The sequence below is a fragment of the Hippopotamus amphibius genome, chromosome 8, assembly GCF_030028045.1.
Source record: "Hippopotamus amphibius kiboko isolate mHipAmp2 chromosome 8, mHipAmp2.hap2, whole genome shotgun sequence".
NCBI classification, from domain to species: Eukaryota; Metazoa; Chordata; class Mammalia; order Artiodactyla; family Hippopotamidae; genus Hippopotamus; species Hippopotamus amphibius.
This window is the reverse complement of record NC_080193.1, coordinates 103823383-103847275: the sequence shown is the minus strand read 5'-3', so window position 1 is coordinate 103847275 and position 23893 is coordinate 103823383. Positions and strand designations below refer to the sequence as shown.

Genomic DNA, 23893 nt, shown 5'->3' with positions numbered 1-23893 from the left:
CTCTGCCAGGGCTTGGCCTCTGGGAATGGGGGGAGGTGGTAAAGTATCGGGGGTCATCACACGTGCCTCGGTTCCCATCCAGCTCCACCATTTACGGTACGACCTTCTACAAGTTACTTCACCTCCCTGAGCCTCAGGGTGCCCCTCTTTACAGCTGTTGTAAAGATTAAAACAGAAATGCTTCTTTCATGGATTAGGACCCTCTTACATGCTTAGAAGTGGCCCTTAGCACTGGGCCTGATACACCAGGAGCACTCTATTCTGCCAATGTATCTTGATTCTCAAACTCAGGAGGATAGGAATTGGAGCATCCTTTATTTTTCTATTTATGAACTTAACTTTTCTATTGAGTTTCCATTATACAGAATTAGTTGACATGTACATGCAGTCAGTTTCCAGCCCCCCTCTTTCCCTGAGTTGCCGTTAAGTTCCAGGAGGAAACACGTTCCTCTGGCAGCCACCCCTCCAGGCCTCACCATCAGTCCACACAGGCCACTAGTTAACCCACAGTGCCCTCTACCAGGCCTGTTCCTCTCATGAGTCTCTCAAGGAACATTCTGTACCTCCAAGGCATGCAGCTTCTCTGGGGTCTCTCCTCCAGGGCCCTTCAGCCTCCCAATCCCACAAGCCTAACTGGGATTTGGTCATGGACCCCCACCCCGCCCCACGTAGGGGCTTGACCCAAGGAAGGAGAGCGAACAGAGCCTCTACATTCTCATCATTTTCTTTTCTTTTTTAATAAATTCATTTATTTATTTATTTATTTATTTATTTATTTTTATTGGCTGTGTTGGGTCTTCGTTGCTGCACACAGGCTTTCTGTAGTTGTGGTGAGCAGGGGCTACTCTTCGTTGTGGTGCGCGGGCTTCTCATTGCCATGGCTTCTTTCGTTGCAGAGCACAGGCTATAGGTGCGCAGGCTTCAGTAGCTGCGGCACGTGAGCTCACTAGTTGTAGCTCTCAGGCTCTAGAGCGCAGGCTCAGTAGTTGTGGTGCATGGGCTTAGTTGCTCTTAGGCACGTGGGATCTTCCTGGACCAGGGCTTGAACCCATGTCCCCTGCATTAGCAGGCAGATTCGTAACCAGTGTGCCACCAGGGAAGCCCTACCTTCCCATCATTTTCATTCTAACTCTCTCTCCTGTATCCAGTCTCCACCACCAGCAGCCACCAAACATTCTTCCAAGACTCTGAGTCCTTACTCGCTTGATCCACTGGCCTGGGCTTTGGAGGCTCCTTCCTCTGTTTTCTGTTCCACATTCCTTCTGAGTCATGAGCCCAGAATGAAGTGGCTGCAGGCAGAACAGGGAATAAGTCAAGGGTTAGAGGAAACACAGGTTGTATGGTGGGAGTGGAGTCAGCTTGATAACAAAAATATTATCCAACCACACTCTCATTAAATGCTTTCAAAAGATCTGGGATGGAAGTAAGAGCAGGCAGACAAGGGCTGCATCTTTCATTGATAGCAGCCCCTAGAGATCCAGAGAGCAGTTGAATTGTCTATCTCAGCTTGGAAGCATCTTCTTGTACTTTCAGGATCTTAGTTCCCCTACCAGGGATCAAACCAGGGCCCCATGATGTGGAAGCGTGGAGTCTTAACCACTGGACTGTCAGGGAAGTCCTTTCCTGTACTTTTCTTATTCTTTGAGGTCTACACAAGTTCATGTTTTCCTTCTGGGGATAAAGAAGAAACTTACATGAATAGCCCACTGTAGCTTCCTTTCCTCTGTTGCAACAAAATGGCTGTAGGTATTTGCGGGACACCCAAAGACAAAGTCAAAGGAAATAAACAAATGGGAAAGAAGCTGCAAGGAAAGTCCCTCCGTGGCTTTAGAGCACTAAATCCCCCACTTTTCAAGGTGAGGGAGAGAGGGATCCTCATGGTCCTCCAGAGTCTCCCTGGGTCCTGCGCTGGGGCCACAAGGCTCGCCACTGGCCACACTGCCAGTGGCACATCAGGGACAACTCCAGGCTGGGAGCCACTCCCTCACCTCCCCCTTCTGCCACCAACCCTTTGGATCCCTGATGTTATCAAATGTACTCCCCACAGGGCGCATCTCAGAAGTGCCACAATAGAAACCCCTCCTATTCAGCCTTCTTCCCTCAAGGACCCTTCACACTCTCATTTACACACACACATACACACACACACAGCATCCAAGTCCTTCCCCAATTTGAAATATTTCAACAGTACAAAAAATTGGGCTGGAAGACTCCAAAAAATTAGACAGTGGAGCACACGTGAAGAACATAAATGCCAGAGGCATCTTTACACAACGGTGGTTCCCAGCTCTAATCACATATAAGAGCATTATTGCCACGTTTGCTTGGTGGGTCTCCTACTCTACAAATGTATGTAAAAGCTGTTTGCCTTTAGAGCACAGAAAAAGAGGCAAATGAAATCAGGCCTAATATACCCCAGTCTGTAAACCAAGCAAGCCATGACAGGCGTTCCTCTGGGTTGCCCATTCAATTTCCATAATATTCTCTTTTCTGTTTCCAATGCAGGTGGTTGAGAGGAACGTGGACCCAGAAGTCACTCTGCTGACCTTCCTGCGAAAGAACTGGACCCTTTTGATCAAATTCTTGGCCGTGTCTGTGTTTGCCTTAAAACTTAAGATCAAGAGGATGATTGTGAGAACTAACCAAACCTCTCCATCTCCAAACAGCTAGGCCCCTCAGCCCTTGCTCTCTATTTGCTTTTGGCAATGATTCTAAGGATGTTAAGTTAATTGAGCTCTTTGGAGAAGATAAAGTTTCCCCAGAGTTTTTTATATCTTGATTTAATAGCCACACAATAGAAGCTAAGCTCTTTCCTTTAGCACTAATTATTCCTTTGAGTGCCTTCAAGATCCCCAAGAGAGTGGTTATGTAACAGAGGTTTGTGTTGCATGTACCCTGCCCTGGAGGAAAACCAAATTCTCCAGGTTCAGGAAGAGCACGTGTCGTAGGAGAAGATTACCTTTCTCGACATCTGTTTTCTCACAACAGATCTTCCCCCAACATTCTATATTCTGAAATTTCAATCTTAATAATGGCAAACATATTTTAATGGGTAAATCTAGTGGATTGCTCAGAGAAGCCAAATATTTTTAAAAAGACAGAAATTACAAGTCTTGTGTAAAAGCCCACAAGGTTTTTAATTCGTTGTCAATGTTTGAAAATTAAGAAATTTCATATTTTTCAAAAAAATAGGAGTTTCTCATGAAAAATTGGAATATAGTCATTCCTGCCTGGCAGCAGTCTTGCTTAGAGCTGGGTGGGGCCTGTCTGTCATCCTCCATCTAAAATGAGAGGCAAGCTCTCCAGTTACACTAGCCCCTCCACTCCTTCACACACCTCCCTGTAAGCATTTACGGTTATGATGTAATTTAGATGAACAAGCCATAGGGTTTAAGAAAACAAAAAAAAATGGGCCAGATATTCTGAAGTCTTCTTGGCCAGTCTAATTACATCCAATCCATGAACTGTGTGGAAATGGGCCACAATGAGGGAGAGGGATGACTAGAGAGGGGCAGAGGCTGAGCCTTGGGATTGGACCTGGGCCAAGCAGGAGCAGAGGGACACTCCAGGTGGGATGTGAAAATAAGGATGGGAGTTTTCTCCGAAAGCTCACTGACTTGATTTCAAATGCAGTACAACTTATCGGGCAAAACTAGCAGTACATTAAACTGCTAAAAATAAGTGCTTATCTTCCAGTGACATGATTTGAACCCAGAAGAATACCTACAGTGAAATAGCATTTTTTCCAAGGGCTTTTACTTCTGTTATCTTACAAGATGCTTATGATAAGCCTGTGAACATAAAGTAGGTATTGCTTTTCCCTCTTTGCAAGTGAAAAAAACAGGTGGGGAGATGTTCGTGTGTCCAGTATCACACAGCTGGTAAGATACAGAGTGGCCTTGACTGAGGCCTGGAGGCAGGAGAATGTCTTCTCAGACCTGCACCACCCTCTCCCCCAACACCCCTCCACCCCCACCCACAAAGGAGACTTTCCTGGCTAGCGACACCCTAAGGTGGCAGCTCTAATGGAGGCAAGGTGTCCGCCTGGGACTCTTTCCTTGACCACCCCTCCCAGTGCGCCTCACAGGAACCAAGTATGCCTGCGGAAGAGGAGGCTGCGGTGCCTGCACCGTGATGGTGTCTAAGCAAGACCCCGCGTGCCAGGAGATAAGGTATCTGCCCAGATGCTCAGGGACCAGACTTGCGTTCTCATCTCGCAGCTGAGGAAGATCTCAGAGACCTTCTAGCCTTGTGAGTCTAAGCCTCTCTAGGTCTTAGACCCCTTTGATAATCTGATAAAAGCTATGAGCTTCTACAAAAATGAATAACGTTTTGCACAGTTTCCAGGAGATCACGGACCTGTCAAGGCTCATCAATGCATCCCAGGTTAAGAAATGCCAATTAAGGGAATTCCTTGGCGGTCCAGTGGTTAGGACTCAGTGCTTAACTGCTGAGGGCCTGGGTTCACGCTCTGGTCAGGAAAGTAAGATCCCACAAGCTGCAAGGTGTGGGGTCGGGGGGTGGGAGCCAATTGAGGCCCAACATTCATCGTACAGATGAGGAAATTGAGGTTCAGGAGCATAAAGTGACTTTTTCAAGGCCATGCAACTAGTAAGCCATAGAACAAGGACTTGAGCCTACGTTTTCTGGCTCTGATGCTAATGTTCTTTCTACTGTTGGGCTGGACCAGGGCCATGATTCCAGCCTTTCATTAAGGGCCAGATTCCAGGACTGGGCTGCTCCCAAATCCACTGGCCCCAAAAATCAAGAAATGACCTCAGCACACAGGCCTTCCAACTCTGCTGAATGACCCTACACAGAGAGTTTAAAATGAACAGGCAAAAAAATTCTCAAATATGGTTAAAAGACAAAGGTGCGCCTTTTGCCTGTTATGGGAACAACATCCTAATGAATATCAGTTGACGTCCAACCGTATTCCTGATGACACGAGTCCATTCCCACTGAGTCCAGACCCAGGTGGGTCTGTCCTGGGCTTGGAAAGTTTTTCTGATGTTCAGAATGTCCATATTCCCAAGGATCCAATTCTTACAGATAATACAGGCAATGGAAGGGACTCTAAAGTTTCCCTCCTGGTCACGCCTCCAGGTCCCCGTCATCGAGGTTGAAGGACAGGCTTGGTGGGTTTCCTGCTGCCCTTCTTGGTTCCCATGTTCTCCACCAGGCAGAACTGTGTTACCCCTTTTGATTTTCCTTGTGCTTCTCATATAAAGACACTTCTCTGTCACCGCATGCCTGGTGCCCATCTGCTCTCTGTATGGAGCTGCTGTCACCACTGTGGAAGGTGTTGGAAGCATCAAAACCAGGCTTCACCCCGTGCAGGTAAGAGCACATCCTAATTTTTTCACTTCTTAACTCTATCTTTGTAACCAATGCTGTGTTGACATTGCCTCCTGGGGCTTCTGGGTTGTGGTGCAGCAAGTTGAAGCTTTGCATGCATGTTGATCAAGATAATTATATCTGTTAAGTGATTTAAAAGAAACCTGGAAATCCATCCACATGTCATTAGCTGATCATCTTTCTTCTTACTTTTCTGCTTGAATGATAACAGCATGATCAAAACATCGATTAATGCCTGTTAGACTGTGATGCAGAGTAAATACTGCACAAAGGGTATTGTGCATATAACAAAACATCTCTGAGGCTAATAGGGTAAAATTCAGGATTATTCCCTGTAGCATGGAGGTCTTGGGAGTTAAATCAGAATTGAGGATGACTGAACCAGAGCAGAACAATCATTTCTCCAAATCTTAACTTGAACCTGGAACACAGAGGTTGGTTTTAAGAATACTGTGACATGCACTAGCAGAAACACATCAATTCCTCTGTCATTGTCACAGAGGTCTGGAGGGTCATAGGTCCAGATCCACTAACTCTATGAGTCCTTCCAGGCAGGAGGAGCCTGGATTTAACCATGTGGGAATTAATTCCAGGAAGGTCAGCAAAGGCAAAGGACCCAGCAGAGTTTACTAGAGTCTCTGAGAAGGTCACAGAGGAGGTTCACATGAGGCCAATAAGCCAGAATCCTAGAATTACACTACATTCTGAATCCAGAGCAAGGCTTCCCAAGCCTTTAATGTGCTTAAGAATCAATCAGCTGGGATCTTGTTAAAAATGCAAATTCTGAGTCAGGAGGTTTGGAACAGAGGCTTGAGATCCTGCATTTCCTATAAGCCCCTAGGTAGAACCAACGCTGCTGGTCCATGGACTACACTTTATATAATAAGAATCGAGAACACAGACCAAAATCTTGGACCTTTGAAAGTAGAGCTCCTTTTGAGCCAACACGAAAGAATTTAGAGATGAGAGTAACATGGGGTCGATAGTAGATAGTCTCCAAGTTAATCCAAAAGAGGTGGCCCCATGCTCAGAACCACACTGGGGAAGACATGGGGGTACTCAAGAAAACTGTCTTTGAAATTGCACACACTTTCCTGTCATTACTGATTTATGGAGAATTCTTCTCACTCTGGGAATGTGCGCTGCTAGTTCCCAGTTAGAAGGATCTGGACATTTGAGCTTGAGAAGTGATTGTAATGCCAGAACACGGCTTCCAGGTCACCTCCTCCAGGAGGAAAGGGCATGCTGGCCAGCTTTGCCCAAGGGGAGGGTGCGCTGCTCAGGGAGCGGGTCCTACCGTGACAAGGGAGACGCAGGATGTGGACTGTGGCGGGAGGTGGTGGCAGCAGGAAGGCAGGGTCTGTGACTGCGCTGTATCCTTCCAGGAGAGGATTGCCAAGAGCCATGGCACCCAGTGCGGGTTCTGCACCCCTGGGATGGTGATGTCCATGTACACGCTGCTCAGGAACCACCCACAGCCCTCGGAGGAGCAGCTGCTGGCAGCCCTGGGGGGTAGGTGTGGCTCAAGAAAACCCACCGCCCGCCCGAGGCCAAGCGGGGGTGTGCGTCAGGCTCCTCCTCCCCACCCACAACACTGCCCAGCCCCGCACAGGGACCCCTCGGTTGTTTCCAAAATAGCTGCTTTCACCCAGGCGCAGAGAAGAATGTCAAGCTATCCCTGCTTATCAGCACTTGCTGCACAGAACTAAACAGCACACGTGGCCCACACCCCCATCTTGACACCCCACCTCTCTACCCAGTGACTTAACGTGGCTGCCTTCACTCCGGCTGTCGTAACAAAGCACCACAAACTGGGGGAATTAAAACGACAGGAATTTCTCTCTCACAGTCCTGGAGCCGAAGAGCCTGAAATCAAGGCTCTAGAAGAGGGCTCTTCCTGGCCTCTTCCTAAGCTTCTGGTGATTGACAGCAGTCCTGGCATTCCTTGACGTAGAGAGTTATCACTCCAGTCTCTGCCTCCGTCTTCTCACAGCCTTCACCCCGTGTGTCTGTGTCCAATAATCCAGTCACTGGATCAAGGCCAACCCTAATCCAGTAGGACTTCATCTTAACTTGATTACATCTGCTTTTCTGCAGATTTCCAAATAAGGTCACATTCACAGGTTCCAGAGGTCAAAACCTCAGCATATCTTTTGGGGTGACACGATTCAACCCACAACACAGCCCTTCACATATCGAAAGGATCTTTTAAAATTTACGATGGGTTTAAGCTGCTAAAGAGGAGTTCATAGACATATCCCTTTTGCAGGATCAATGAACCTCACATTCAGGTGTCAACAATCCCTGAACAAATCACGTTAGATACACATATCCTTAGACTGAGACCTGAAGGGTGAGCACCATACACTCTCCTCATCTCCCAGTTGCTGGTGGACTTCCCTTACTCTCTCTGCTCCGTTACAGAAAACAAGATCACGTCACCTAAAAATCCTGCCTTCCTTAGGTCCTTCTACTATTTGAGATCCTTCCACAGCTCCTCACACCTCACATGGCCACGCCTACCCTCCTTCACCCAGCATGCAGAGAAGTCCAACAACTGACCTCCCAAACTCATTCTTCTTCCTCAGCTACATGACTCCCCGCTGACCAGTCTCCTCTCAACCCTCAATCCTCTGCACATTTCCACTCCTGCACCTTTGCTGCTCTGTGAACCCGAATGCCTCTCACCTGCTCTCCACCAATCCATTGCCTCCTCATCCTTCAACCCAAGCTTCTTTGTGAAGCCTCCCCAGATGAACTTGATTCCACACCGGCCCTCCTCCATCCCACCCTCCCCCATGCCTTCATCCTTGGAAACCTGAGGTTCTTACACTTTACCATGCAATGGAATTGCTACTGCAGACCTCTTAAAAGCAGATTCCTGGGCCCATGCCCAGATGTTCTGATTCAGGAGAATTGGAGAAAGGCCAGAGCTCTGCATTTTAAACAAATCGCCCCAGGAAATTCTGATGCAGTGACCTATAGTCCACTGAGAGGGAACTACTAACAAGCTGTCCAAGGCGTGATACTTCACTCATGTTGTGCCTTAGAAGCGCCCTGTGTTTTCTTGGTTTAGGATCGTTTGCATCTTACATAGTATCTGAAATATAGTTGTAGTCAACAGATGCATGTTGAATGAATGAATAATTTAATAGATGGATGCAACTGAGCTCACCAGATAGATTATCATCTTCTTTAGAACAGAGAATAAAGCTGGAATTGAAGGATAAAGCTGGTGGGACGAATAATTATCTAAGAAGAAGAAAAAAGCAGTGAACAGCCTAGCAGATATTTAAATATTCTCAAAAACAAAACAAAACACCTGTGTTTGTTGCAACTTTCTAAAGAAAAATAAAGTAAAAATCAGTAAAAGTAAAGCCGGCTGATAACTTTGCTTCTTCTCTGATTAGGTAATCTATGCCGCTGCACTGGGTATCGGCCAATTCTTGAGAGTGGAAAGACCTTTTGTTTGGTGAGTAGGGGCCTGGGGGGGCACCCTATGGAGCAAGAATGACAGTGACAGCTGGTCGAGGCTGGGAGCACAGCAGTTTAGATTTTTAGACCATCTAAATAGACTGTAAGGAAGACCAACTGAGTTATCTCCAACTAACTCGTGGGAGTTTGAGCACTTTGTTGAGGGAAGGGTGAAGGTTACACCACCTTTGATGATTTACAGCACACCACCGGGGAGCCAGGTGATCAAGCCAGTTAGCCTCCATGACTAGTTCAGCAAGGCACTGGCACAGGACAGGTAGGAGGGCTCCAGCAAGACCAAAGGAGACAAGCAAAGACGTGGGGTTTGCTTGGGGGAGGCAAGGTTAGTTCCAAAAATCCACACCAGCTGGGAAAGTGTGAGCAGATAAAGAAGCCAAAAATGCAGAGTGGAATCCAAAATTCACCCCAAGTACCAGAGTGCAGGGAGCTTCCTCCACCAAATAACAATATCTCACTAGGCTGCTGTGAAAATCAAATGAGAAATTGCAGGCTTACAGCAAAGTCAACAAATAGTTACTACTGTATCGTGGATGCTGTCAACACTATTAAATAATGTTTGCCAGGGAGATCAGACAGACACATCTGACCACCCTCTGAGAGGGCAGGATGGATGTGGGCAGTACTGCCCTTAGACCCAAGCAAGGGGGATCCCAAACTTTGGAGAGCCCTTCGCGGGTCCTCCTCCAGCCAATCTCAAGAGGCCACGGGGCCAAAGTGACTTGTTCACCTCGAGCCTTCCCCTTTTCTAGACTGTACTCCAGATATGGTCTTGACCCCATTCCCAGGCACAAGCCTTATCCCCAAGTCCATCTTTCTCACTAAGATCATAACAGCCAGCATGTGCACCCAGAGGTCAAAGACTGGCTGTTTGGGGAGGAAGTAGACAAAGCTTGAACACGCAGGCTGGCCCACGGGTGTGCGAGGCCAGCGTGGGGAGGGAAGGGCAGCAGGCCACAGGCCAGAAGCCTCCATTTGTATTGTTGCCTTGGCTCCACAAGCAGTGGATGAGGGCCTGGAAATGGACTAGCAGGTGTGTCTCACTCCCCAGAGCCAGTCAGGTCCCCAGTGCGTGTCCTACCTTCTACTGCCACACGGGGGAGCCAGTCATTGACAGGCTGAGAAATAAAATGAACAGCTTATAAACCCATCAAATTGCTGGTGTAAATGGAAAAACACTTGTGAATACAAATAAAGGAAGTTAAAGGCAACCTCTTTCCCTCTGGAATGTGGATGTTATCCACCTTTCCAAGCACAGACCCTGGGGATAAAGGCAAAAATATAGTCAGAGACACAACCTGCAGCCAACAGGCCCCAGGGACCTTAATGGGTGAAAGGAACCGAGCCGCAGTGGGAATACCCAAGGCTCCTATCTAGTAGGCAAGAGAAGACTGGCTGCTTCTGTTATCACTCACTCGTGGTCCATCGTGAGAGCACTCAGAGTTCTGGGTGAGAGAGGAAGCGCTACTTGCTTGGCTCAGCTGGTTTTGCTTCTTGGACAGAATTAGGAAGATGGCAGCCTGAGACATTTATGTAGAGACAGAGAACTAAAGCATCTCAAAGAAACTATTTTACTAGAGACTTAGGAGAGTCTATTTGAGGAAGAAAATACAAGCGGTAAACATGAAGGAAATGGGAAATGAAAGAACCAGCAAATGGAAATCTGCTTTAAAATCCACTGACTGTCCATTCATTCCTAGTCAGTCCCATGCCAGTCGCAAATGTCAGGGGACCTGGTTCCAAAATGGTTTTCTTTTTTCTTTTTTTTTTTCTGTCTTTTTTTTTCCCCTTTTCTTTAGGTCCCTATGTAAATTCTCACTGTTGTTGAATCTTATATATACTAGAGAATGGATAAACTGTTATTGTTCTGAAAAGCATCTTCTCAATTGATTCTATGACTAGGAATTCACCTAAGAAAAAATTCAGAGATGTACACAAAGCTGTACGTGTAATGAACAAAAATGTTCATTATGTTATTTGTAGTTATAAAATGTAGGGGAGAAAACCCTAAATATGCATCAAAAGCAAATTTTACAAATACATTACAAAATTGTCAGAAGATGGATTACTAGACAGTCAGCAAAATTATATTTTAAGACTTTTTTTTAATTTTTATTTTATTTTTTATTTTTTTGGGGGTACACCAGGTTCAATCATCTGTTTTTATACACATATCCCCGTATTCCCTCCCTTTCTTGACTCCCCCCCCCTCGAGTCCCCCCCACCCTCCCCGCCCCAGTCCTCTAAGGCATCTTCCATCCTCGAGTTGGGCTCCCTTTGTTGTACAACAACTTCCCACTGACTATTTTACAGTTGGTAGTATATATATGTCTGTGCTACTCTCTCACTTCGTTATTTTAAGACTTTTTAATGAAGGCAAATAAATGAACAAAAAGTCAAAATAAAAAGTATATTGTACTATAAATACAGTATAAATATATATCATATAAAAATATTATTAGTGGAATAGAGTAATGATAGTTTATTTCTTTTATGTTTTCCCTATATTCTTTATTATTGTTTTATGCTATATATTATACACTGCATATATATATAATATATTCTATACATTCTATCTGTATCATATTTTAAAAATAAAGTGAAAAAATAAAGATCTCGTGATTATCCCTATTCTAATAGAAACCACCAAAAGTGATTTTAAAAGTTTGGAGTCTCATTTAAATTGCCAAACCCTTCAAAGCACACACCCAAGGCATTTCATCTCAAGGCATTTCACTGTTCCAGGAGTCAAATGACTGTCAACAGAAGGGAACAGGAAAATGCTGCCTGGATCAGGGAGAAGATGATTCTTCCTCGCTTGGCAGGAATAATGACGTAAGTCCCTTTGTTTTGTCCTCTCCCTCAGAGCATCACTTAACGCCGGCCAGTGCTGAAACTGTGCTTGTGAGTTTTGATGGTCATTCTCTGCTTTACTTACAAACATCCAAAGTGAAGGCACAAATAAAGCATTTATCATTTGGGAGCCAGGAAAAGTGGAGATTCAAAGCCCATGCTCTGGTTTCCCCCTTCACTCTCTGGAAGGCTGAAATAATAAAACAGAAACCCACTCAGACAAGAGAAAAAAGACCTACCCCAACTGTAATGAGTCCTGTCCTTGCCTGGCCCTACTCGTGCAGAGCTGGCCTCTATGACTCTCTCCTCTTTGCAGAGAGAGGGCACTGCAACCTCAGGAAGGCTGAGCCCATCCAAAGTCACATGGCAAGTTCATGGCCCCCACAGCTAGGAAGTCCAGCCTGAAACACCCCAGTCTCTGGCTTTGCCCTCTGAGAGACGCTAGTTTCCAAAAAAGACCCACTGCCAAGTTTTTAAAGGTACTACTTAGAATTCCTAGTTAGAATACAGGAAAAATAGAGTCTGCTCCCTGTAGACACGGAAAACTAAGAGAACAGAGCTGGCCTTAGATAAAACTAAGACTGTCATTCCCTGCTCTATCTGTTTCTCACCTTAACACCTACCTTGTTCCCATCCTTGGCCTCCCCGTCACTTATTCTGGTCTGGAGAAGCTAAGCAATGGAACAGAGGTGTGCTCCGGAGGAAGGCGGGCTGTGCCCCCACAATCACTTCACAGAGGATCAGTGCTCCCTGGAGGGCTAAAAACATTCTAAAGTCTGATCCTCGGTTTTGTGGCCTCAGGAATTCAGTCTGGGCAATGATTGGGCTCTGGGGTCCACCTGAATCACTTTAACCAAATGCAAAAGAACACACAATTTAAACTGGACTGTGCCCCAATACTCATTTACAAAGAGACATACAATTTTAAGGTAGATCTTATGATCACTGAGCCACATCCTCTCCTTATGCAAAAAACACACACAGGAAGCCACACTCTAAGGGGATGATTGCTTGGTGAGCAAGGATGCAGAGCAGTTGGATAAGCTTAAGGGTAACATCAGAGAAGACCCCTCTCCATCCATCAGGTAGACCTGCTGGATGGCAGGTGCCTGCCCCATGACGCTCCCTTCTCTTGAAGCTATGTTAATATCTTCCACGGGGTAACTGTGAGGTCTTGGCCGAGCCTCTGTTTAGGGGAACTTTAATTCCTCAGCTCTGATTCATTATGCTTGTTTTGCATTTTAATTCTCAAACGCCATCTCATTTCTAGGTTTTAGATATCCTCCACATTATCTCCCCCAGGTACTGCCTACACTTTTAGTTCCAGCTAACTCAAAAACTGATCCTTCAGATGTTGGCTGGTTCTGCCTCAGTCTGGGGTCCTACTAAGAACCTACACAAGGGACAATTACAAGTTTTCCTTCTGGAACCTGGCAAGACCTAGAGAGAAAGGAAAAAACGCAGGGCAATGTTGGACAAATGTTAGGTCATTTCACCTACTTGTCACAATTACCCTTCAAAAAAGGCGTTATTTCCCTGGGAATTTGGGGTTGGCAGGTGCAAACTATTACATTGAGAATGGATAAACAACAAGGTCCTACTGTATAGCACAGGGAACTATATGCAATTTCCTAAGATAAACCATAATGGAAAAGAATATTAAAAAAAAAAAATTGTAGGGAATTCCCTGGTGGCATTCCCAATGCAAATAATCCCTGGTTTATTTATCTGTCGATCCCTGGTCAGAGAACTGGATCCACATGCATGCTGCAACTAAGAGCTTGCATGCCACAACTAAGGAGCCCACCTGCTGCAACGAAGACCTGGTGCAACCAAATAAATAAATAAATATCTTTTAGAATGTAAATATGCGTAAAAATGAGTCACTTCACTGTACAGCAGAGATTGGCACAACATTGTAAATCAACTATACTTCAATTTTAAAAAATAGGCATTATTTCTATTTAATCTTTAGAGAGATTGACTACCTTTCCATTGAGAGGGTCAGAGAGCCAAGTCGTGGCAGAGCTGAGAATGAACCCAGATCTGTGTGTCCCCCTAACTCCCATGCTCTTCCTCACTACACAGCCCTCTAACCCCACATCCCACAGTTTTCTCCCAATTTGTCTTACTCTTTAGGAAGGTTTCCTGGGAATAAGTGTTTCCAAAGCTAAAACATACTTGATTCAGACAAGATTACAGTTTGGGTAACTTTTCACTGTGCTTTAGTTTCCTAATAGGTAAAATGGAGATGTTAATTTACTTTCTTTGTACAATTGTTGTGAGGATTAAGTAAATTATTAATTTTTATAAAAGCACTTGGAATGTAAGCACCCCGTAAATGTTAACTGTTGTTATTAAAGCAAGTGGTGTGTGTGTGTGTGCGCACGCATGTGTGTGTGTGTTTACACATGGGTACGTATGTTTAGAGTAATTTTTTACTTAAACTACAGGACTTCTCAGAGCTTTTAGCATTTTGAATCCTGACTTGGCAGGTGAGGAGATAGAGGTTGGGGCACAATGGAGAGGATTTCTTAAACTTATCTGACCTGTGATTGTTTTTCACAGACTGTCCTGGTGTTTCGCAGGGTACTGTTTGAACTATTTCACAGAATACTCTTTAATATCCTATTAGTGTCAAATCAGTATTTCTCTTACAAGATTCTTATTTAAAACTATTTGGTTTGAACTACGAGAGTGAGTCAAAAATTATCCACACTCCGGTTATATTAAAACTTCTGTTGTCTGCACTGTCTTATCAGTGCTTTCCATTCAAGGCTACTGTCTCCCCAGTCATTGCTGTGCAGGTGTGCACATGTTACATCAGTTCATTTGTAACTGCAGTGTGAGCAAAAATGGATGCCTGACTTGTGATTTGCACGAGAAAAGAGCAGTGTGCAGTGATTTGTTTTTTGTTGTCTGAGAGTATACCTGGTGCCATTATTTATCAAAGACTTTGTGTGTAGTATGGAGAAATTGTTTTGTCACGAAGAGGTATGTATGAATGGTTAGAGAAGTTCAAGGAAGACTGCACAATTGTTAGCCATTAAGAAGGACCCAGACGCCCATCCACATGAAGATGTGAAGACAGCGGTGCATTCGTGGCTCACAGCTCAGCCTAAAACATTTTTTAATGAGGGAATATGAAAGCTTGTTGACAGATGGACAAAGTGTACTGAAAAGCAAGGCCACTATGTTGAAAAATGATGTATCTGTCTTTTCTACAAGTTAATTAACATAAATTCTACAGCCAGAGTGCGGATAATTTTGGACTCACCCCCTTATTTGCCCATACAAGGAGAATCAGACAGCTGTTACTATATTCATTTTGCCTAATTAATGTAAAGAATTAAGATGCTGTCTCCAGTTGAGTGGGGCTGATGGAACCATTTTCTTCTGCCCTTTATAAAGATGTGCACGGACTTATTTGAGAAAGAGGAGTTCCAGCCCTTGGACCCTACCCAGGAGCTCATATTTCCCCCCGAACTCTTGGTAAGATGAGTTGGGTGTTTTACGTGCTTGTTTAAATGTCACCGGTTATAAGCTCAGTTTTCTAAAACCACCCTTTCCATTCTGTGAAATTACCAAATTGTGGAAATGTGTGAGCAAATCAGGATGCCTGTCCTGCCCAGCTCACCAAGCCCGGGCTCATGCTCTCACACAATCCCCAAAGCCTCAGCTGAGGCTATTTTTTAAGTGATTTCATCATTTCTCCCATCATTGTCATCTGCAATGTGTCCCTGCTGACTGTCCCAAGCAATCCAGTTTTTCTCGGCTTCTAACTTGGCCTTTCCAGCCCTTCCCAGATATTCCTCAAGAGGCACTTCCAGGGCCTCCCGATTCCTCAGCCTTCCCTCTGTCAGCACTTCTATCTTTCCTCTCTAGCATCCAGTGGTCCCAGTCTATAAAATGTCTATTTCTGAAAGGGTTCTGATATGTTTATCCATGTGTTCATCAAATATTAATTCAATACCCAGGCACTGTTCTGGGTACTGAATATACAATAGGGAACAAATCTCAGCCAAAGACCTGCCCCCGAGGAGTCTGTAATCTGGTGAGAGAGACAGACAGTGCGCAAGATAACAGATAAGTTAGATAGTGTGTTAGCAAGTGAGAAAGAGAGCAGAACAAAACAGAGAAGGGGGATTGGATGCAGGGGGGTGGCAATTTTAAATATCTGGCCAGAGAAGACTTCTCTGAGAAGGTAATATTTGAAGAACGTGCTGAAGGAGGTGAGGGAACTGGACGTGAAGATACATGGGGGAAGAGAAGCCCAGGTAGTCAGGCAGCAAGTGCAAAGGTGCCAAGGAGGGGAGAACTCCTGGCCTGACCAAGGGACAGAGCAGGGGCCAGCCTGGCTGGAGCTCAGTGAATGAGGGAGGTCAGAAAGCTGCCGGGCCAGTGGACAGACCATGCTGGACTTGAACTGCTTGGCTTTTACTCTGCCTGAGGTGAGAAGCTATCAGAGAGATTGGACAGAAGAGGGGTATGCTCTCGTTAACCTTGTAATGGGATCTGGGGTCATTTTGGCTGCTGGGATGGGAATAGCCTGGGGAGGGGGCGAGGGAAGGAGCAGTGAGCCTGTTAGGGCACTAACATCATCCTGAGGATGGTGGTGCTGGACCAGGCTGCCAGCAAGCAGATGGTGAGCAGCGAGTGGATTCTGGATACATTTTGGAAGAAGAGCCAATGAGATTTCCTGATGAATGTGATGTAGGGTGTGGGAGAGAGAGAGGAGTCAAGGTTGACTCCGGGGCTTTGGGCAGCTGGAAAGGGGGGCGGCCATTTATGGAGACAGGGAGACCCTCCATAGGAGTAGGGTATTTTTCCTTTGGGGGGTCCTTTTTGGAAGCTTGGAGGGGGATGGGGTGTGAAGAGCTCAGCTTTGGACATGTTAAATTTGAGAAGCCCATTACACATCTAAGAAGAGACATTGAGTGTTCATTCAGGTATATGAGTTTGGATTTCAGAGGAAAAGCTGAAGATACTAATTTAGGAGTATCAGTATAATTATGATTTTTAAGGCCATGATACTAAATTATGTTAAATTAATATATAGCGAAGGGTCAATGACAGATGACAGCTCATACTATCACTTGTCTCCAAAGAACTACATACTAACAAGTCTTAAGATAAAGGAGTAAATATCTAATTATGGAAATTCAGGCATTAGCCAATGGGTGTAGTGAGTATCTTTTTAGTCAAGGGGACCCCAGAACTTCTGAAATCTCCACCGGGATCAACCATAACCCAGGAAAACAGGTGTGCACATGTGCCCACACCCTTCTTATTTGCACTTAGAGAATGGCAGAGAACCCAGAAAAACGAACCCTGACCTTTCATGGAGAGAGGGTTACCTGGATCTTACCTGGGACCCTCAAGGACCTCCTGGAGCTGAAAGCAAGACATCCGGAGGCCCCTCTCATCCTGGGCAACACCTCGCTGGGTGAGTGGTTACAATGGTTTGTGCCAAACTGGAATTCCTGTTCCCTACTCTGCTCACAATCTACAAAAACTACTTTTTAAGGATAAAAACCTCATTCTTTAAATAAAAATGTTATAATGTATCATAAAATGTACTATTATATAAATAATTATTATATACTTATATAACTACTATATAACTACTTATATAATTCTATAGTAGTACATTGTTATATATACTATATATTTTCATAAATACTAGCATACATATGCTATTTTGACATATATAAATTATATATATATGATATTAAAGTATAATACAAATATGATATTATTATAATATAATAAGATGGTCTCCAAAATTGGAGGTATGTATACCTTGGGAGTATGGCAGTGTAACCCCCTGGGGTGTGGGGGAAAAGTGTTAGAGGATTGTTTATCATCTACCTTACCCTTCTTAATTTTGCTTTTGTTAAATAGTAAGTAAAATATAATTTTATAAAATATGTATGGATAGTAAACAATGCACACCCAGTTACCACCTCACCCAGTTTCAGCACCAGAGCTTTACCAAGAACTTTAACTGCCCCATGGGCCCTCCCAAGCCACATTGCCTCCCCTCCCCTTCCTCTCCGAGGCACTCAGTAGCCTGAATATGGTGTTGGTCAGTCTCTTCCTCGTTTTTACAATTTTACCCCATATATTTGAGTAACTAAGCACTATGTCACTTAGTTTGGCATATTTTTGAACTTCACGTAAATAGACTGACACGGTATTATTCTTCTGCAATTTGCTTTGTGTATTCAACATTCTTGAGCTGAGAGTCACCCACATTGTTGCATGCAACTGTGCTGGATTCCCTCGTGTATCCAGGGCACAATTTGCTCATCCATTGTAATGCTCAAGGATATGGAGTGTTTTCCAAGTTTTTGCTATTACAAGTATCTTTATATGCGTCTCCTGGTGCCAACATGCAAGAGTTTTCTAAGCACCTCTCATCCATGTTGTTTCCTATTTATACACGCATGTAGTGAGTATAAATAAATACATATACTGGGAGAGCATGAGCTATAAAGTTACTTGGCAGGGTGTATGGCCACTACTTTCACATTATTACCAGTTTTTAAAATTAGCATCTGAATATTTTTTATGAAAAACTTTTTTAAGAACTTCTATTGAGATATAATTGACATACAATAAACTGCATAAAGTGTACAATCTGAATTTTTTTCTTATTAGTAATGTATATATGGCAATCCCAATCTCCCAATTCATCCCACCCCAACCCCCCCGCCCCATGAATATTTTTATGAGAAACTCTCAATGCCAAAAAAACTGCATTTTCTCTTTCTTAAATCTCTCAAAAATATATACTGTATTTATTTTCAGGACCTGCAATGAAATCTCAAGGACATTTTCACCCAATCCTCCTCTCTCCTGCTAGGATTTCTGAGCTGAGTATGGTGTCTAAAACAAGTAACGGTGAGTTCCAGGTGTTCTTCGTAAAATATCAAGGAACCAATCCCTGCACTAAACTTAACACTTGCTAAATAGTTTAGAACCTCCTCATACGTTTATCTTGTCTGGTCTGTTTCCAACTCTTGGTCATTTTTCTGATGTGATATTATATTGCCACCATGAAATATTACTGTCAAAAGCTTTTCACAGAATATGAGTTACTCAGATGAGATTGTTCAAGACCTTGTAGTCACCTGTAGGATTCTTGCCTATAAAAAGCCATGATGGACTTCCTAGGTGGTGCAGTGGTTAAGAATCTGCCTGCCAATGCAATGGACACGGGTTCGAGCCCTGCCCCAGGAAGATTCCACATGCCACGGAGCAACTAAGCCACTGTGCCACAACTATTGAGCCTGTGCTCTAGAGCTCATGAGCCACAACTATTGAGCCCATGTGCCATAACTACTGAAGCCTATGCGCCTAGAGCCCGTGCTCCGCAACAAGAGAAGCCACCACAATGAGGAGCCCACGCACCACAATGAAGAGTAGCCCCTGCTCTCTGCAACTAGAGAAAGCCTGTGTGCAGCAATGAAGACCCAACACAGGCAATAAAAAAATAAATCTAATAAATAAATAAATAAATTTTTTTTAAAAAAAGCCATGGCAACCCAAAGACAATAAATTTGCAGTGTCACTTTAATGGGAAGACAGCAAAAGAGAACTGGCACTCTCCATTGGTTGAATGTTCACGTCCATGGAGGGAGGATGTTTGCAGAAGGAAAGTAGGTGATACAGTGTCTGGCACTCAAATGCTACTTGTCTTGTGGGGACAATGGCAAAAGGCCACATGAGACAAAAACCTGCCCAGGCAAGCACACCCAGCCACTTACAACATCCTTAAGGGCCTGCTATGTGCAGATACTGCACAAAGTAGGAAGGAAACATGCAAGACTTTGCCTTTAAGATGCACAGCAAACCGTTTGACGAAGGGAACCTTATTTTACTCCTTCCCTCATCCCGCAGGTCTCCTAGAATATATGTGCATGTCCAGGTACATGCATGTATGTACTAAATAACTGACAAATAACTTAATGGGGAAACAAATGAATGAGTGGGTCAGAAACTTGAATTTGGGAGACAGTGGTAATAATGACTTCCTTAACTCAGGCAACATGGAGGCTGACTGAACTGAAAGCTTTAGTCCAGACTGACTTGTCAGCCACTGTATGTTTTTGGAGGCCAGTGGTGGGCAGGGGAGGGGACCCACCTTGGCTGTATCACTGCCATCCAGGAGTCCTACCTTCTCGGCCTCAACCATGATCAGCCAAACTTAGATTGTGCTGCAGACCAGCAAGCCTGCCCTTCCCTGGCTTTGCCCCACCCATTTGGTGGGACAGGACTCCTCCTGGTTTTGTCCAGCCCCACAGCCTCACAGCTTCAGCCGTGGGACAATTCAGCTAGCACACCTGCATACCGCTCAGAAAATGAGGGGAGCGTGCTTAGATTTATCTGAAATCTTGGGGTTGGAGGGAAGAGAAAGTAAAATGGGTGGTTTGAGAGTATAGTCAAGTAGCTGAAGCAGGCAGTCAAGACAGGAAAACCCTTCCCCTCATCTTCACCCCAGAACTCTTGTCTTTACTGCCATTCCCAGTCCCCCAGGCCCACCCCACCATTTGTCCAATTGGCTATTTGTCAGTTTGGACTCTGCAGGCAAAGTAGAGCCAGATTCTAAAATCTGAGAAAACAAACAATATGCTTTCCTTGGGGGCCCCTTAAACTTTAAGTGTGAGTAACCTCTAGGGGCCTCCAGGGACCTTTCCCAGGATGCCCAAACTTTTCCTAAGGCCCAGAAGAGTGAGGGACACTGGTTGGGGAAGGGTACGCTGGAGCCAGATGCACTCACCACCACCACTAGCAACCTCCCCCAGGAAATAAATTTCTGCAATAGCTGATATTTGTTTAAATTTTGTGTGCTAATCCACGGACAGACATGTTTGGCTCAGTATACTTCTTTTTCTTCAAAATCTTTAGTACAGAAAGTGCTCTAGAAAGTCACGGCAACTTTAACCCATAGACCCACAAACTCTGAGAAGCATGAAGTTAAAACAAAATCCATGTTCTGAGAATCAAACAAAGATAAAGCCCTTTTCAACTCCGTTGAAATACAGGCTAGGTTTTTTGACCGAAGATGGAATAAAACATGAATGGAAGTACAGGAAATGGGATTTTCTGGGTACGGCTGTGTCATGCCTGGCACAAAGTGAGAGGGTATGTGAGCACTGGAAAGAGCCAAACGAAAGCCCCCAAGTGGACTGTCTGGCCTCGGCTTGAGCTTGAAATCCACACTTATGAGGACCCAGGCAACAGAGACAGCTGGCATTTCACTCTCCCCTAGGGCTGAACTGCCCTTTTCTATGTGAGATAAGGGATGGTCTGTGTGATGCTCCTGACCTTAAGAAGATATTAATGATAATAATAATAATGTCTTTGCCTCTGATTTCTTCCCTGCTAATAAGGCTTTGGGTCTATAGAGTAGGAGGAACTGTATGATGCGAATCAAGCTTGGTCTTCCCAGTGCTCCTCCAGGCAAAGGGAAAGCAGGATTTTGCAGAAGTTAAAGACCAAGCTATATTGGAGCTTGTGATGATGGGAAGCAATGACCATCACTGGTGGGTCTGGGAGGGGATCCGTGTTACAGAGCGCCTTTTAGGAGATTCTGAAGCCGAAACAGGGTGGGGACTCTAAGTTGAGAGACGTTCCAGGGCAGGGGAGAAGCTGAGTTACTTTTAGGCAAGATTTGCTTAGCATATGGGTAATAAGGAGCGACTCCTGGTTTCCCTCATCAATGAAGTTAGCGATGATCATTGACGCAGCAGGGGGTGTGGTGTGGGTATGTTGGCAGGGGTGGGGGAAGTCCTGTGCCAAGTGTGCTTTCAATATTGATGAAAATAAAGTTATGTGGGAGGGTGAAATATTCTCCAAGATTAATCCACAAGAGAAAAATCAAAGCCCAGCCCACAACCTGTTAAAAACCAGGCTAAGTGCGGTTAGAACCCAGCCTTGGAAACGATGTCAAATCAGACTCTACGTGTTAGTGATTCATGCTAACCCCAGAAAGATTACTTTTTCAAGTTCAATGAAGTCACTTCCTGATGGTTTGGGTGACTTCTTCATTTTCTAAGATTGATCTGAACGCTTTACATCCCTCCTACAGAGAAACCCAAAGCCAGTGCTAATATCCTGCCAATACTCACAAGGATGGCTGCAACGGTTTTTAAATTCTGAGTTACTCCCCTGAAGCCAGCAAATAGCATTGCCCTGCCCCCCAGATGAATGCTCTACCATTGCTCCTGCTTCCCTAGCCCGTTCCGGGGAATCCCTGACGTCCCCACGCCCAACACCACCCAGCAAAACACCTGGGGCAATTTGACATATATACGCTAATATGTATAAAATAGATCACTAATAAAAAATTTTACTTTTGAAAAGACAAAAACAAACAAACAAAAAATAAAACAAATACCCGGGGCAGCTCCTTACTTGGGCTGTGTTCATTCTGATTGGCTGGTGCCCCTCCTGGAACTGGTTGTTGAAGATTTTGAACATCAAGGCTACCTGTAGAGGTTCAGATCCGCAGTCAAAGCATTACTGATTGTAGACAATGACCTAGGCAATTGAAAGACCTTTGATTTATCCCCCTTAATCACAAAACAGCTTTTCATAGCTTCACCGTGGTCAGTCAGGTCACAGAAAGTTCTAGTAGAGTCTGCCACCTGCAAGGTGTTACTGTCATTCCTTCTCTCTAGCCTCTGTTTTCTTGCATTCATCCAAAGAGTGTAGCCCAGCCCAGGGGCTCCCAACCCTGGCTGCCCAGGGAACACCCTGGGGAGACGTTGATAAAGCCCCACACGTGGAGATTCTGATTTGATTGACGTGGGAGTGGGGCGTCTGTGCTGTGTGTGTTCTGGTGATTCTCTGAGCAGCCACCGCACTAGCTGGATGCCATGGCCTTGACACCACGATTGCAATCCAGCTGCTCCTCCCACGTCACCTATAAAAACAATGTGCTTTCCAGGACTGACAATAGGTGCTGGCTGCAGTCTGGCCCAGGTCAAGGACATCTTGGCTGAGAGGGTATCCAAGCTCCCAGAGGAGAAGACGCAGACATACCGGGCGCTCCTGAAGCACCTGAAGAGTCTGGCGGGCCAGCAGATCCGGAACATGGCGGTATGTCCTCCCGGCCAATCACGAGGCCCACTGCACCTATTTCTTAATCTCACTGAAATGTTGAAATAGGCGTTGGCAGAATCAGCATGCAAAAGAGTCTCAGCAGATTGAAACAACAGGCACAATAAATAAATATTTAACAAACATTATTTAATAACATATTTCAAAGAAGACTCTAACTCAAGTTCAACACAATAAGCCAAGTAGCAATACCAGTGCTAATTTTGTGATAAAACCTTAAAAGTACCTAATTTTGTCTTGGGCTGCATTAACAGAAGTATAATACCTAAAATAAGGAGGGTAGCCTATCTCAGACTGTTCAGACCACAGCTAAAGAATAATTCTCAGATCAGGGAGGCACACTTCAAGGTATGCTTGTTTTTGATCTCCGAAGAAAGCAGAAGTTTTCTTTCTTTTCTTTTCTTATTTTTTTTTTTCATCTTTATTGGAGTATAATAGCTTTATAACATTGTGTTAGTTTCTGCTGTACAACAAAGTGAACCGGCCGTATTTATACATATATCCCACCTCCACTCCCTCTTGGGCCTCCCTCCCACCCTCCCTATCCCACCCCCTAGGTCGTCACAAAGCATCGAGCTGATCTCCCTGCGCTACACGGCCGCTTCCCACTAGCTGTCTATTTCACATTTGGTAGCGTGTATATGTCAATGCTGCTCTCTCACTAGCAGAAGTAAGTTTTCAAAGTACCCATGCTCCTTCCCTTGCATATCCCAAATGGTATATTAGAAATCCTTGGGGTATGGCGAATGGAGGGAGAACTTGTTTCCCTTGAAAAAGCTCAAGTGATTCCAGAATGTTCCCTTTCTCTGTCAAGAATTCTGACTGACACCCTGGAGCCTGGTAAGGAAATGGTAGCAGAAGAGAGAGGGGTTGCGAACCACATCAGATAGAGAAATGGTGGGGGACAGTCAGAGAGACCATGAGAGCTGCCTTCAAATATTTCTAGACTCCCAGAGGACATGTGATGCATTTCATATTTCATACAAAGGGTAGAAGTATGACCGATAGGTAAGAATCCAGGGATGCAGATTTCAGCTCAGTGGAAACAAGAACTTTAAAA

General features: G+C 44.7%; 1 protein-coding gene and 1 long non-coding RNA gene across 12 annotated transcripts in view; one reads left to right on the top strand and one right to left on the bottom strand.

The window, feature by feature from the left end:
• LOC130859041 (aldehyde oxidase 2) overlaps positions 1–23893 on the top strand; it is a 77493-nt gene that overhangs the window by 239 nt on the left and 53361 nt on the right. For 9 of the 10 annotated variants that reach the window (XR_009055154.1, XM_057746285.1, XM_057746283.1 and 6 more), the window contains exons 2-11: positions 2506–2563; positions 4076–4172; positions 5232–5340; positions 6744–6870; positions 8769–8830; positions 11596–11685; positions 15115–15195; positions 17005–17149; positions 18517–18609; positions 22661–22812. Coding sequence is in view for 9 of the 10 variants with exons in the window: in XM_057746285.1 (XP_057602268.1) it covers positions 2506–2563; positions 4076–4172; positions 5232–5340; positions 6744–6870; positions 8769–8830; positions 11596–11685; positions 15115–15195; positions 17005–17149; positions 18517–18609; positions 22661–22812 (1014 nt within the window). In the remaining variant the exon portion in view is untranslated. The remainder of the gene's footprint in view (positions 1–2505; positions 2564–4075; positions 4173–5231; positions 5341–6743; positions 6871–8768; positions 8831–11595; positions 11686–15114; positions 15196–17004; positions 17150–18516; positions 18610–22660; positions 22813–23893) is intronic. The other variant, XM_057746291.1, reaches the window with a different exon arrangement.
• LOC130859044 (uncharacterized) lies at positions 790–22769 on the bottom strand. 2 transcript variants are annotated; one of them, XR_009055158.1, is made up of 3 exons: positions 22126–22769; positions 8534–8610; positions 790–5551 (listed from the first exon to the last, which is right to left on the bottom strand). It is a non-coding gene; the product is annotated as an uncharacterized LOC130859044 (long non-coding RNA). The 2 variants fall into 2 exon arrangements; XR_009055157.1 differs by lacking the exons at positions 790–5551; positions 8534–8610 and adding exons at positions 11122–11893; positions 12327–12550.